The sequence below is a fragment of the Empidonax traillii genome, unplaced genomic scaffold (genome assembly GCF_003031625.1).
Source record: "Empidonax traillii isolate 1590-97213 ecotype Southwest subspecies unplaced genomic scaffold, ASM303162v1 scaffold183:size818647, whole genome shotgun sequence".
In the NCBI taxonomy this organism is placed as follows: domain Eukaryota; kingdom Metazoa; phylum Chordata; class Aves; order Passeriformes; family Tyrannidae; genus Empidonax; species Empidonax traillii.
Window position 1 is genome coordinate 414,349 of NW_020955376.1, and position 13,194 is coordinate 427,542.

At 41.2% G+C, this 13,194-nt stretch overlaps 1 protein-coding gene across 3 annotated transcripts in view; it reads left to right on the top strand.

Moving 5' to 3' along the window:
- TRPM6 (transient receptor potential cation channel subfamily M member 6) overlaps window positions 1-13,194 on the top strand; it is a 92,150-nt gene that overhangs the window by 24,968 nt on the left and 53,988 nt on the right. The window contains exons 4-11 of one of the 3 annotated variants that reach the window (XM_027886276.1): window positions 3,536-3,716; window positions 4,075-4,288; window positions 4,898-5,022; window positions 5,793-5,964; window positions 7,209-7,383; window positions 8,268-8,391; window positions 11,624-11,696; window positions 11,812-11,912. In XM_027886276.1, coding sequence (XP_027742077.1) covers window positions 3,536-3,716; window positions 4,075-4,288; window positions 4,898-5,022; window positions 5,793-5,964; window positions 7,209-7,383; window positions 8,268-8,391; window positions 11,624-11,696; window positions 11,812-11,912 — 1,165 coding nt within the window. Of the gene's footprint in view, window positions 1-3,535; window positions 3,717-4,074; window positions 4,289-4,897; window positions 5,023-5,792; window positions 5,969-7,208; window positions 7,384-8,267; window positions 8,392-11,623; window positions 11,697-11,811; window positions 11,913-13,194 lie in introns of those variants that run through there. The other 2 variants (XM_027886274.1, XM_027886275.1) reach the window with 2 other exon arrangements.

The following is a 13,194-nucleotide window of genomic DNA, read 5'->3' on the forward strand; positions in this document are numbered from 1 at the left end:
AAGAGAATTTTTCTGTTTGAACAAGGTGAAATAATTTTCCCATGATTGTTTCGACTGGTTATACTGTATTTATTAGATCAGCAATGAAACAGGTTTTGGATCTCCTGAGATCTGTAGTTTTCCACAACAGTCCAAAAATCATGTGAATGTACTTGATGCCTACTATAATTTGTTCTGATATTGTAGGCAAATGAAATCTGTTAATAATTTCTTACTTGCAGAGAACTTCCAGGATTTGCAAACAGTTTATGAATGGGTTATGCAACTATTTGCTAATTCTAAGTAGAATGACTCCATTTAGTAGTTGATAATCAAATTTGAGTAATTTATTGGCACCTTTGTCCACACTCCCCTGGTGTGCTGAAATGGCCTCGATCTACTCTTCTGTGCAGCACTCACAGAAACATCCCAGCCAACAGTTAGACTGATCTCACTATATGAATATTTAGAAATGTTGTGCCAAATTTGTGCATCCTTATACATCTGAGATGCTCTCACATTTTTGCTATATATATGACCTTTAAGGCATAATTTTTGGACATAGCATCTAAACTGCTGCCTGCTAGGGCACTGGATATTGTAGTCTGACTACTGCAGTTACTTTTACCTCAGTGTTGATCCTCTGAGTTTCTTCTTGTTGCTCAAAGTGTGATTTTCCTAATAGCCTGCTTTTGTGTTACTGACAATGCCCCACCCTCTCCAGAAACATGTTCTTCAGTCCTAGCCCCTGCCCAGAGCATGCTCAGCCAGGGGGTCAGACAAGGATGCTCAGGGTTTCACCCAGTTGTTGTGTGAAACCCCAAGGATGGACAGAGTCCACCCTCCCCAAGCCATGACTCCACTGCTGGGTTGTCCTCCTGGAGAAAAGGCTTCTTATTTCCAGCCTCAGCCTCCCATGTCTCCGCTGTGCTGCTGCCTCTCATCCTCCTGCTATGCACCACTGGAGAGCTCATCTACATCTTCTGTATCCCCTCCCATCAGCGCCAGGTGTGTTGTTGGAGCCCCTGAAGCTGTCTCTCCTCCCAGCTGAACTATTTCCAGTCCCACCACCTCTTCTCAGAGAGCAAGGGCTCCAGCCCCACGATCACCAGAATAGTCACTCTGCCCCTGAAATCTCACCAGTTTGCTGGTGTCTCTTCTCTGTTGGGGGCCCAAACTGGAAGTCAGACAGGGGCTGAAAAAGACTGAGCATAGGGCAACAGTTCTTGCTGTCCCCCAGCTCTCATGCCATGTGCTGCTCACACTACCCAGGCATCACTGTCCCCCACTGCTGACCAGGTACATGGATGGCCCTGGCTCAGCTCACTGGCCACCAGCACCTACAACCATGCCCCGGAACTGCCTCCCTCCCCCCCATCATGTTCCTTCCATCCTCTCCTCCACATTGCTGGTAGAGAGGCTGAACAGGACAGGCCCTGTACAGACCCTGAGGAACCCTGGTTGATACCGGCCCACTACCCAACCAGGTCCTCATCTGTCAGCATGTCATCCCCCTGGGACTGTAATGTCACAGACCAACTACTAGAGCCTGGCTAGAGTGGAGGTAAGGTGATATCTGTTCCACTGTTCTCATCTCAACAGTTATTTGCAGAAGGCAGTGGGTGGGTCAGTCATCCTGGGTAAATCCTTGCTTACTGCTTCCTGTCATTGCTCCCTCATGTGCCCAGATGTGGGCTCCAGGAGGTCTCATTTCTTGATTTTTCTTGGAACGGATGGCCTGTGGTTCCCCAGGATGGCTTTTGTCCTTTTTTGAAGGCAGGTGTGACATTTGCCTTTCTCCATTTATTGGGGACCTCCCTGATATCCACAGCCTTGGAGATCTGATTGAAACTGGCTGTACAGGGACATCAGCCACCTACCTCACCACCTTGGGTTGCAGCTTGACAGGAGCCAGGGACATGTGTGGGAGTCAAGTGCTCCTCTGCTCCTTTCTTCTGACTCAACTATTATCTCAGGCTGTAGTGCCGCTCCTCCTTGTGCCCTGTCACTGTGCACACATCAACAAAAAACCCCACAAACAGCTGTAATATAATGTTTTGCTATGGCTTCCTCAACCTTCCTGAGAGCCTCTTAGTCTTGGCTTTAGATCTTCCAAGTACCTTAGTGTTATAGTTTCAAACTTTTTCTAAGTGAATTTTCCGAAGCATGGTTGGGCATGGGGAGAGCAAGACTCTGCTCGGAGGAGATAGGCATCAAAGCTTCATTGTTTTCTAGCTCGGATTCTAATGGCCCTCTTACTGAAAAGCTAATATAGCTTTATCTGCAAAGGTGGGACTATTTTAATTCTTCTGCCCCCTAGGCAGTGGGGAAAGGCCGAGTTTTCCTGTGTAACCTCGGCTGGGCTACCAGCTCAAAGGGAAGAGTCTAGGGGGACAGGGGGATATCGCGCCAAGGGAGGAGACAGTTCAGGCTGCGACTTCTTAGCCCGCTTTTGTTGTGCTGCTCGGCCCCTGAGGAGGAGCGCTCTGACTGCTCATCCCTGTTGGAGCAGGCCCTGTCCCTTGCCAGTCGCCACTCCCGCTGCTGAGAGGAGTCCGGGAGAGTCCCCACCGCTGCCGGCCGGGGAGTTCCCTTTGAGTGGGGCTGTGTTCCGCCCGTGAACCCCCGCACATCTGCTGGCTGGGGGAAATTCTTCCAAGCGTAAGGTGAGCCCCCGCCATGGACCGTGCGGAGCGATGTACCCTCCCCAGCCCAGACCTGCGCCGGTGCTGCATACCAGGGCATCCTCCTGCTCCTCCTGTTTCTCTCCCCCGCCACCCAGCGGGGCACCGACACCAGCTCCCGGTCGCCATTCCCACTGTCGCCTGCCGGAGCCCAGCAGCGGCCCCTGCTGTTTGTGGTTAGAACAGCGCCGGAAGGCCAAGAGACTTAATTGTTTTACAGTTCCGGTTACGGTGTTGTTGCTCGCTCTGCTTTTGTTATATATATTACCTAGTAAAGGACTGTTATTTTCTTTTCCACACTTTTTTCTTTCTTTTTTTTTTTTTTTTTTTTTTTTTCCCATAAAGCTTCTCAATTTTCAAAGTTATAATTGCTCGGAGGGAGGAGTTTGTTTCTTTTTCTCTTCCTATCTCCGGAAGGTTTCCCTCCTCCTTGGCAAACATTTTGTCTTGTTTATCTGAGACAGTCAGGAATCTTTAACATCTTGTCCCTTCCTGCTAGATGACTAGAGAGACCAAGCATGCCTGATTGGAGTAAAGCATGAGCTATTTGGGAAATACCAACTGTTACTGAATCACACAGAATCACAACATGGTTTGGGACCTTTGAAGACTATCTAGTCCAACCCCCCAAAATTGTTATCAGTGTTCCTCAGGTAGAGAACAAATTCTATATCCAACAAAGTGAATTTTTGATTTAATTCAATGTCATTTTGCCATTGTTGAGTTCAACACAATTAATTTTTATTATATTCCATGTGCAAAAGCGGCAATATCCTCTTTGTAGAAAAGCTGTTTGGACCATTCAGGTGAAGACTCTAGAGCTATATGCAAGTGAGTTTGATATAAAATAATTTTTGTATTTTTAATGTGAGGTGTTGCTGTGGACGGCTGATCGGAGAACACCCAGGAATAGACTACAACTGGCCTGTTTATAGGGCTGGTTCACAGAGGAATGATGGAGAATGGTCTGTGCAAAAACATACAAAGATGAGCCCGACAGATGCATTTGGTACAATCAATTTTCAGGATGGAGACCACACTTACCATGCCAAGGTAATAGACACTGTATTTATGTGTCCAACATATTTTTATAATTTCAGCGTAAGAAAGGCAAAAAGTGGTTTTGGATGAATATCAGAGGGATTGTCTTAAAAGGATAGAGGACTCTGAAAGTAAATCAGTTTAAAGTCTGTGTATGATATTTTTGCATTTGACTTCATGTTAATGTGGTTAAGGACAGGCTGTCTTGTCTGTATTGCTCAGAGATGTATTTTTGTGCTATCAGTTTTAGTGGTATTATGACACTTCTAATCCTTCACAAAATCTGCAGGACATAAATGCTGAGAACTTTGTAATGTGTTTCTTAGAGTATTTAAAATATGTTTATTTAACCCATTATTATTCTTTCCAGTACATTAGACTCTCCTATGATAGCAGTTCAGATCAGCTGTTGCACCTGATGGTTAAAGAATGGCAGATGGAGTTGCCAAAGCTTGTGATCTCTGTTTATGGAGGCATTCAAAATTTCGAGCTTCCCTCAAAGGTCAAGCAGGTTTTCAGCAGAGGTTTGGTGAAGGCTGCTGAGGTGACAGGAGCATGGATAATTACAGAAGGCATCAACAGCGGTAGTGTAATTTTTTTTCTTTGTTTCAATCTGCCTTTGGTGTTTTTTTTCCTGCATAAGAGCATATACATTTAGGTCAAATACAGTGAATTTGTTTGAAACTTGCTGATATGGTAATACAAAATAAAACTTTTTTTTTTTTTTAAAAGGAAAAATGCATACTTCAAAGAATGACATCATGTTACTTTACTTGTGTTTTATAATTAAGAAAATTTGAATTAGGATAATCCGTTAATTAGCCATTAGTATCTGAAACTCCCTTTAGAGTACTTTGAAAAACTCAGGGGTCAGAAACTGAAAGAGTTTTACTTCTTTAGCTGGTGAGCTTACAGGAGAACTGCCCTGTGTGTTTATGCACCGTGAAGTTATATGGATGTTGAAAGCACCATTAGCAACATACAACAGTATTATTAGTTAGGAATATGTGCTGAGTTTGAAGAATTGGTGAGCCTTATGATTCCTGAAGTGTACATCAAAGACACAAGTTCTGTGGGATGTTTTTGTTAAAACATAACCATTGAATAAATTAAGTGATGGGAAACCTTTTCTTGGTGTCCTGGACTAGGTCTCTGAATATAGAAGAAAAATTATGATTTCATTATCTGTTTAGGAGTGTCCAGGCATGTGGGGGATGCACTGAAAGGCCGTGCCTCACCACACCTGAGAAAGATCTGTGCTATTGGGATTCCTCCATGGGGTGTCATTGAGAACCAGAGGGATCTTATCGGAAAAGATGTGAGTTGGACACATTTTAATGATAAAAGCCTTCATATTCATGGGATCTTATAGCTTTGTCACATGCTTGATTTACTTCTTGATCCATTTCACTGCGCTGATACATTTTCTCAGTAACAGAGGCTCAGATTTTACTCAACAGTGTAAAATCAGCAGCCGATTTTACTCAGTTATTCATTCTGTTGTGTTGTATTGAGGCACTGTATTTTGCTTTTCATATATAAATAGTTTAAAAATATTTCTCTTCTTACAGGAAGCTGCCATTCTTTTTTCAAATTTTGTAATTAATTAGGCACCTCTTTTGTGGTTGCAAATTATGTAGTTCTATATTAAGATTCAGATATGCTATTAATATATATGATTTTTATTCACAAACTATAACTTTATGTGATGGCCACTGTGAGGGTACAATCAACTGTCTAAAAGCACTTGAGAAGTAAGGTGAAATCATTCCTGATAAATATTAGCTCATGTGTTTTTAAAGGGAATACAGCCGAGGGAAACTATGCCATTGTTTTTCATTTATTGCAAGGAAAGTCAGGCAAGGATTAGATTGAAATCCTTAGATTGTAATCTAAGTATTGCAAGCCTAATCAGAAATGTTTTCTGTGCTGTGGTTTTGTTGCTGTTAGGAATGAAATGCTAAGGATCAAATGCAAAAAGCTTGATGGAGGATTTCAGACAATCACAGTATGACGAATACATGAGGCAACATAAATGTTGATATTTTCTTTGTTTCCTTAAGGGTATTTTTATTTTGGTTTTCCCAGGTGGTTTGCCTCTACCAGACTCTTGGTAACCCACTCAGCAAGCTAAGTACACTCAACAGCATGCATTCATGTTTCCTAATGGCAGATGATGGCACTGTAGGCAAGTATGGTAATGAGATGATGCTTAGGAGAAATTTGGAGAAGTACATATCACTTCAAAAAATACATACAAGTGAGTACTGCTGTGGTCATCTTTATGAGACAAAAACCTATCCTAAAAGTTGCGGAGGTACTTGTCATTTCCTATCACATGTTGTACATCTTGATTTGCCGTAGATTTCACTGAGGTCAAATGTTATTAGTTGCATGCATCTTGAACTCTGAATATCAGAAAAATGAAAAGGACAGGATATTATATACATAAAACATTATGCATTTGGATGAACTCACATATTGGTTTCTTAGTTGCGGAGACATCTAAATGACTCAGATTATTGAGTGTTTGCTCACTTTGCAGTTTTGTGTGGTCTCTGTATCAGAACTAGATATTTTCCCAGCATTTTGCTAGGTGTAAAAGTTGTTACATTCAAATAGCTTTTTCTCTGTTCACTGCTTTTGTCCTCATCATCTTCTCTATTGCAAGCCTGTGACCTCCTCAGCTACAGGAATAGAGACTGGTTGCAAAAGTAATACCTTTAGCCAATGTCTGACAGATTACATGACTTCCACTCTTTGCATAACTGAGTTATGGCATAGAAATCATTAATGAAGTATTTATTACATAGACAAATATTTCCTTTTATGCACTAGATTGTACAAATTATTATGTCACTCTTACCTAGTCATTTGAATCATTTAAATCATTAGCAGTTACCATGTTGAACCCTTGCTTCCTTTATGTGCTTACATTATAAAATTTACAAACTTAGAAACTAACTCAATTTTTAATATGTTCATATATAGAGCTTCTCACTCAACCTCTTTTATTATTGTCTTACCTTGATTATTTACAAGTCAGGCTTTCTGTAGTATTTTCATTTGTATTGCATTGTATTTGAAATTTATTTCTGTTTTTTAAAAAACCCACCCTGGTGCTGCAGAACTTGAGAGAGTCTCTGAAAAAATGCATGATTACTTTTATGTGTATGTAGGTAACCAAATGGGTATTGAACACATTTCAAACATCCTTGCATGTGACATCTATCATAAAGGACAGAGGCATGTTTGGAAGGATATTTTTAATTTCCAGTGCTAGAGCCACTTACAGTTTATTCAGGAGTTTTCCATGGTCTTTTTGATCTGGTTGCAGAAGCTCTGTGAAAGTCTTGAAAAGTATATGTCACATTAGAGGTGGTGAAGGCATGATTTCATCTTCACTGATGAGACTTCTTCATGAGTATTTATTTCCCAGATGTTTTGATTTTTTTATGTGTGACCGAGACCTGTGTATGACTGGTTAGGTGTGTTTTGAAACAGGAATGAGCCAAGGTGTACCCATAGTTGGGTTGGTGGTGGAAGGAGGTCCCAGTGTGATCCTAATGGTGTGGGAGTACGTGAGGGCCACCCCAGCTGTCCCTGTCATGGTCTATGAGGGCACTGGCAGAGCTGCAGATATCCTGGCATTTACCCACAAACACACAGGTGATACAGGGTGAGTAGTGGTATAATGCTTCTCCTCCTTGGTCTATCATATTGGCAGGGACCTGAAAACACCTATCTCAAAACCTCATATATATTATGAGATAATTTCTAATGCTTCCAAGGGTGACCCCACTATGGCTTTTTGCTAGCTTTAACTTCTGTTGAGAGTGGAGTTTGTTCCTTCCCTGCCTCAAACTAGTGATGAAATAATTATTCTGCAAAATTTACTTGGGATTTTTTGAAGATGGAAACCTGCATGTAGCTATTTTGAGTTATTATAAAATTTCTCACCTTTGTGAGAGACACTGTTGGATGATTCCAGAGTTTTTGCCTGTGTTTTGACTCAATTGTTTCTCCTGCTATTAATACTCTGTATAAGGGCTTGGATTTGGTTGCATAAAGCTTCTGAGACTAGAGCTGGGGTTAGCTGGTGTAGGAACTTCAGACTGCAGCAGTCTTTGGCTTTGGTTTACTCAGTGATAACTCAGATTTGTCACTCTGGTCTAGCTTTGTCACTTCCAGTACAGTGACTAACTCTTTGTCACTGCCAGTGCAGTTTCAGCTGCAGGCGCCGTTGAACCTACCTTGATGAAAATTTTTTGTCCAAAATGGAAATAAGTATGTTATTTGTAAAGCCAATTAATATTATTTGTGAAAGTTTTTCAAAGTCAGAGAGCTTTTTAGATAAAAAAAATCAAGAGGTGGTCTCGATTCCTTCTGACTTTGCTTTGTTGTGCTGAAAGAAGGCAGAATTAAGTCAACAGAGAAGTAGAAAAAGATGAGATTTCCCATATGTCTCTGCTTAGTACAAGTTTCATCTTTTCTGAAGTGAAATTTGGGCAGGTAAGAAGTAGCTAAAACATAACTGTTCTTGCTTGTATGTCTGTTTTCCAGGGACCTGTGCCCTCAAGTGAAGAAAGAGGTCTTACTGATGATTCAAAACACATTTACTTTGGAACAGAAACAGTCCAGTCATTTATTTCACATTTTGATGGAATGCATGGAACACAGAGAGTCCGTGAGTGGGGCTCATGCCCTGAATTTAGGATGTCTTAATTTGCTGTTACCCTTTTTGCTCCTTCTGTGGTGGGCTGGCACAGACACGGGTGTGATCTGTGATATAAAGATAACACAAAGGTGTCTGTGCCAGTTTCTATATTGAGTAGCTCTGCAAAGCCCATTTAGTTGACTTCTCAAGTTTCAGTGGTTGTTTATGAAATGACAGCCTTTCTGATTTTAGTAAAAGGCCATACATTTTTGTTTTCACTGGAGAGCTCAAGTAGTTCCTACTTTTTCCTTCTCTAGTAGAGTCTTATTTATAATTTAGAAAGGTTTCCTTCCATTCTTCTACTTAAAAGAGAGTTTTGCTAGAACTTGTAATGAAACATACTCTTGAGATTTGCTGGAATGTTTAGCATTTTAGCATTTAGCAAGAGCTCATTTGCAAGGAGAATCGTAGAACCACAGAATGGTTTGGATTGGAAGTGACCTTAAAGACTGTGTAGTTTCAACACTCCTGCCATGGGCATGGACACAAGATGAGGTTGTTCAAAGCCCCATCCAACCTTGTCTTGAGCACTTCCAGGGATGGAACATCCACAGCTTCTCTGGTCAAGCTGTTCCAGTGCTTCACCCCTCTCACAGTAAATAATTTATTCCAAACATCTAATTTAGATCTACCCTCTATAAGTTTAAAACTGTTACCCCTTGTTCTATCCCTACACTTCCTGGTAAAGAATTCTTCCTCATCTTTCCTGTAGATCCTCTTTAGGTAGTGGAAGACTGCTACGAGGTCTCCCTTGAGATTTCTCTTGTCTAGGCTAAACAATCCAAAAGGAAAGGTGCTCTAGTCATCATCTTTGTGGCTCTCCTCTTGAGCAGGTCCACATCTTTCTTATGTCGGTGACCCCAGAGCTGGACACAGCACTCCAGGTGAGGTCTCACCAGTGCAGAGTAGAGGGGAAGAATCACAGAGTCACTTAGGTTAGAAAAGATCTCTTGAGATCATCGAGTCCAGTTTTTAACTGAACACCATGATATCAACTAGATCAAGTATCACATCCAGTCTTTGTCTTTTCTTAAGCACCTCCAGGGATGGTGACTCCAACACTTCCCTTGGCAATAGATTCCAATGTTTAATCACCCTTTCTGTGAAGAATTTCCTCCAGTGTCCAACCTGAAGTCCCCTGGCACAGCTTGAGACTGTGTCCCTTTGACCTGTCACTAGCTGTACATCAGGAAAGGCCAGCTGACTACAACCTCCTTTCAGGTAGTTGTATTGAGTGATAAGGTCACATATGAGCCTCCTCTCCTCCAGGCTAAAAAACCCCAACCCTCTCAGCTGCTTCTTATAGTACTTACTCTCTAGACTCTTCATCAGCTTCATTGTCCATCTCTGGACTCACTTCAGCATCTCAGTGTCTTTTTTGAAGTGAATGACCCACAGCTGGACACGGGACTTGAGGTGCAAACTCACCAGTGTGGATTACAGGGGGACAATCACTTTTCTAGTCCTACTGGCCACACTATTTCTGATACATTTCAAAATGCCAATTGGCCTTTTTGGCCACCTGGGCACATGCTGGCTCTTGTTCAGCCTGCTGCCAGCCAGCACCCCCCGCTCCTTTTCAGTTGGACCACTTTCCAACTACTCTGCCCCCAACTTGTAACGTTGCATGGAGTTACTGTGGCCAAAGTGTAGGACCCAGCACTTGGTCTTGGCCCATTTATTCATCCTGTCCAGAGCCCTGTGTAGGGCCTTTGTGTCCTCCAGCAGATTGACACTCCCACCCAACTTGGTGTTGTCTGCAAATTTACTAAAATTTTCTAAATTTTACTAAATTTACTTAAAATTGATCCTCTCACCCAGATCATCAGTAAGGATATTGTACACGACTGGACCAAATACTGAGCACTGGGGAACACCACTAGTGACCAGAAATCCCCTCCCTTGACCTACTGGCGATGCTGCTTTTGATGCAGCCAAGGATATGGTTGGCTTTCTAGGCTGCCAGTGCACATAACAGTTCATGTTGATCCTTTTTCACACCAACATACCCAAGTCTTTCTTTCCAAGGCTGCTCTCAATCTATTCTCTTCCCAGCCTATATTTGTGACCCAGGTACAGGTCCTGGCACTTGTTGAACTTCATGAGGTCTGCACAGGCCCACCTCTCAAGCCTGTCAAGGTTGCTCTGGATGGCATCTCTTCCCTTTAGAGCATCAGCAGCACTCAGCTTGGTGTCATCGACAAACTTGCCGAGTGTGTGTTCGATCCCAGTGTCCACATCCCCAACAAATGTCTTAAATAATACTGGTTCCGGTGCCAACCAGTGAGGAACACTTCTTTTCACTTGTCTCCACTTCAATATTAAGCCATTGACTGCAACTCTTCTGAGAACCACCATCCAGCCAATTCCTTATCCGTGAGGTGGTCCACAAATCAAATCTATGTTTGCCCAGTTTAGAGACAAGGATATTGTGCAGGACATTATCAAATGCTTTGCACAAGTCCAAGTAGATGACATCAGTTACTCTTCGCTTATCCATCAGTGCTGTAACCCTGCAATAGAAGGCCATCAGATTTGTTGGGCATGATTTGCCCTTAATGAAGCCATGTTGGCTGTCACCAGTGACCTCCTTATTTTCCATGTGCCTTAGCATAGTTTCCAGGAGGATCTGCTCCATGATCTTGCCAGTCAAGAGGTGAGACTGACTGGTCTATAGGTTCCCATGTCTTTCTTTTTAGTCTTTTTAAAAATGCTAGGTATATTTCCCCTTTTCCAGTTACTGGGAAAATCACCAGTCTGCCACAACTTTTCAAATATGGTGGAGTACCAAGTATTTATTGTAGGAGTAATGATAATTGTAGCAAGTATCACTAAAATGGAAACTACCCGATACATTTTCAGTATTTCTTGTTTTACTTTGAGTGTCTGTTTTCTAGTTGAAAACTGGGTAGATATCAAACAAGTTGCATTTCTGTATTTCTCAGCTTTAAAGGCTAATCAAAAAGAAGTAGACTCATGCAGATTCATGCAGTAGGTTGATTCCAGTTTGCCTGGGATGCCATTGCATTAAAAACAAAAATGGTACATTTTCTGTCTTAAACAAAGGAAAATAATGTCTGGACCTTTGCCATTGTTTGTGTTGAAACGTGTATAATTTAATCTACCACAGCCCATACCAAGAAGAAATAACTACAGACTTCTCTGCCTCACCTCAAATAGTATACTTCTACAATTCTAACAGATAACCATATTTGATGCGGAGTCTGAAGATGAGCAGGACATTGATTTGGCAATTCTGACTGCACTCTTGAAAGGTATTGAAAAACGTGACTTTTTTCATCTGATATAGAGTCTCATTGACTTGCCTGTTCAAAGCAAAGGAGTAACATCAATATGTGAAAACCGATAGATCCTTTACTTGTTTCCTAGGTACAAATATGTCTACTTCAGATCAGCTAGATTTGGCATTGGCCTGGAACCAGCTAGATATTGCCAAGAAACACGTACTCATTTATGGACAACATTGGAAGGTACAATTACCTTTTGTTTTTCACAGTATCTCTACACTTGATTATGATGACTAATTTTTCATGATTTACATTTGTCAAGTTTTAATTAAGAAATGGTTTGATGATTGGAATCAGTCTCCTGTAATCTGCTGTGATTTTGGAGGAGCATTATCCTTAAAACTGTGAAGAGCTGCAGAGTGCATCAGATCTCATTTGTTTTTCCAGAGAAGACTTGACAATTGTCGGTTGTCAGGGATATTTCATTGTAGCCCAAAATATTCTTTTCTCCAAAGATGTAAGGTCCAGAGGAACGTTGCATCTATTTTCCTAGCTCTAGACAGAAATACAGAAATCACAGTGTAGATCACCAAGTAAAAAAAATGGTAAAATTAACTGTGTTAACATGTCATTATTTTAAGTATTGTTTCTTAGGAATACCCACAATGAATGCAAGCCATGATTTAGACCTACATTAACTATGTCTGTGTGAAAGAACTAGCAATTAAATCAGTCCCATAAATTGTGGTTTCCAAGTTTTCAGATGTAATCCAGTATTTAAGTACCACCCTCCCTTAGTAAGTCTTTTATGTACATAATGTGATTTTTTATATATGACAAATATTAAACTCCGATTTTTATAGAAGTTAATATTTTGTTCAAGAAATAATATCTGATGGTCTCAGAAGTACTTCTTAAGTTTTCCCTGCCAAGAATTATAAGGTTGATTTTTCCAGGCCCAAGTGTGTCATCTTCTTTAAATGTAAATTTTGAAAAACGTACAGTTGTATATATATTTGAGTGGCCACAGCTGGTTGTTTGCCACAATAAGAGACCTGATTTTTTTGTCACCAGCCCATATTTTCCTGTCATGTGTAAGGCTGAAGAAGGACTATGCCTGAAATGTCTACAGTTGAACATCCATGAATTAAACATTGGGCATTAGGAAAAATTTATTCAGCAAAACAGTTATGAACCATTGGAATAGCCTACACAGGGTGTGGTTGAGTCACCATTCCTGGAACTGTTTAAAAGATATGTAGATATGCACTTCCTGTCATGCTTTAGGGGTGGACTTGTCAGTGTTAGGTTTGCAGATTGACCTGATGTTCTAAAGATCTTTACCAAACTAAGTGACTCAATGATTCTGTGTGTATGGGAAGGAAAGAGTAACATTTTCCTAGTACCCACCTCTTTGACGTACAAGAGTTTAGAGAACTATTGAATAGTTCAGCCTCTCTATTCTTGGCTCTTCCAAGGTGATTATCTGTTCAGTTTTTCCACTTTTCTGACCGTATTTTCTGCT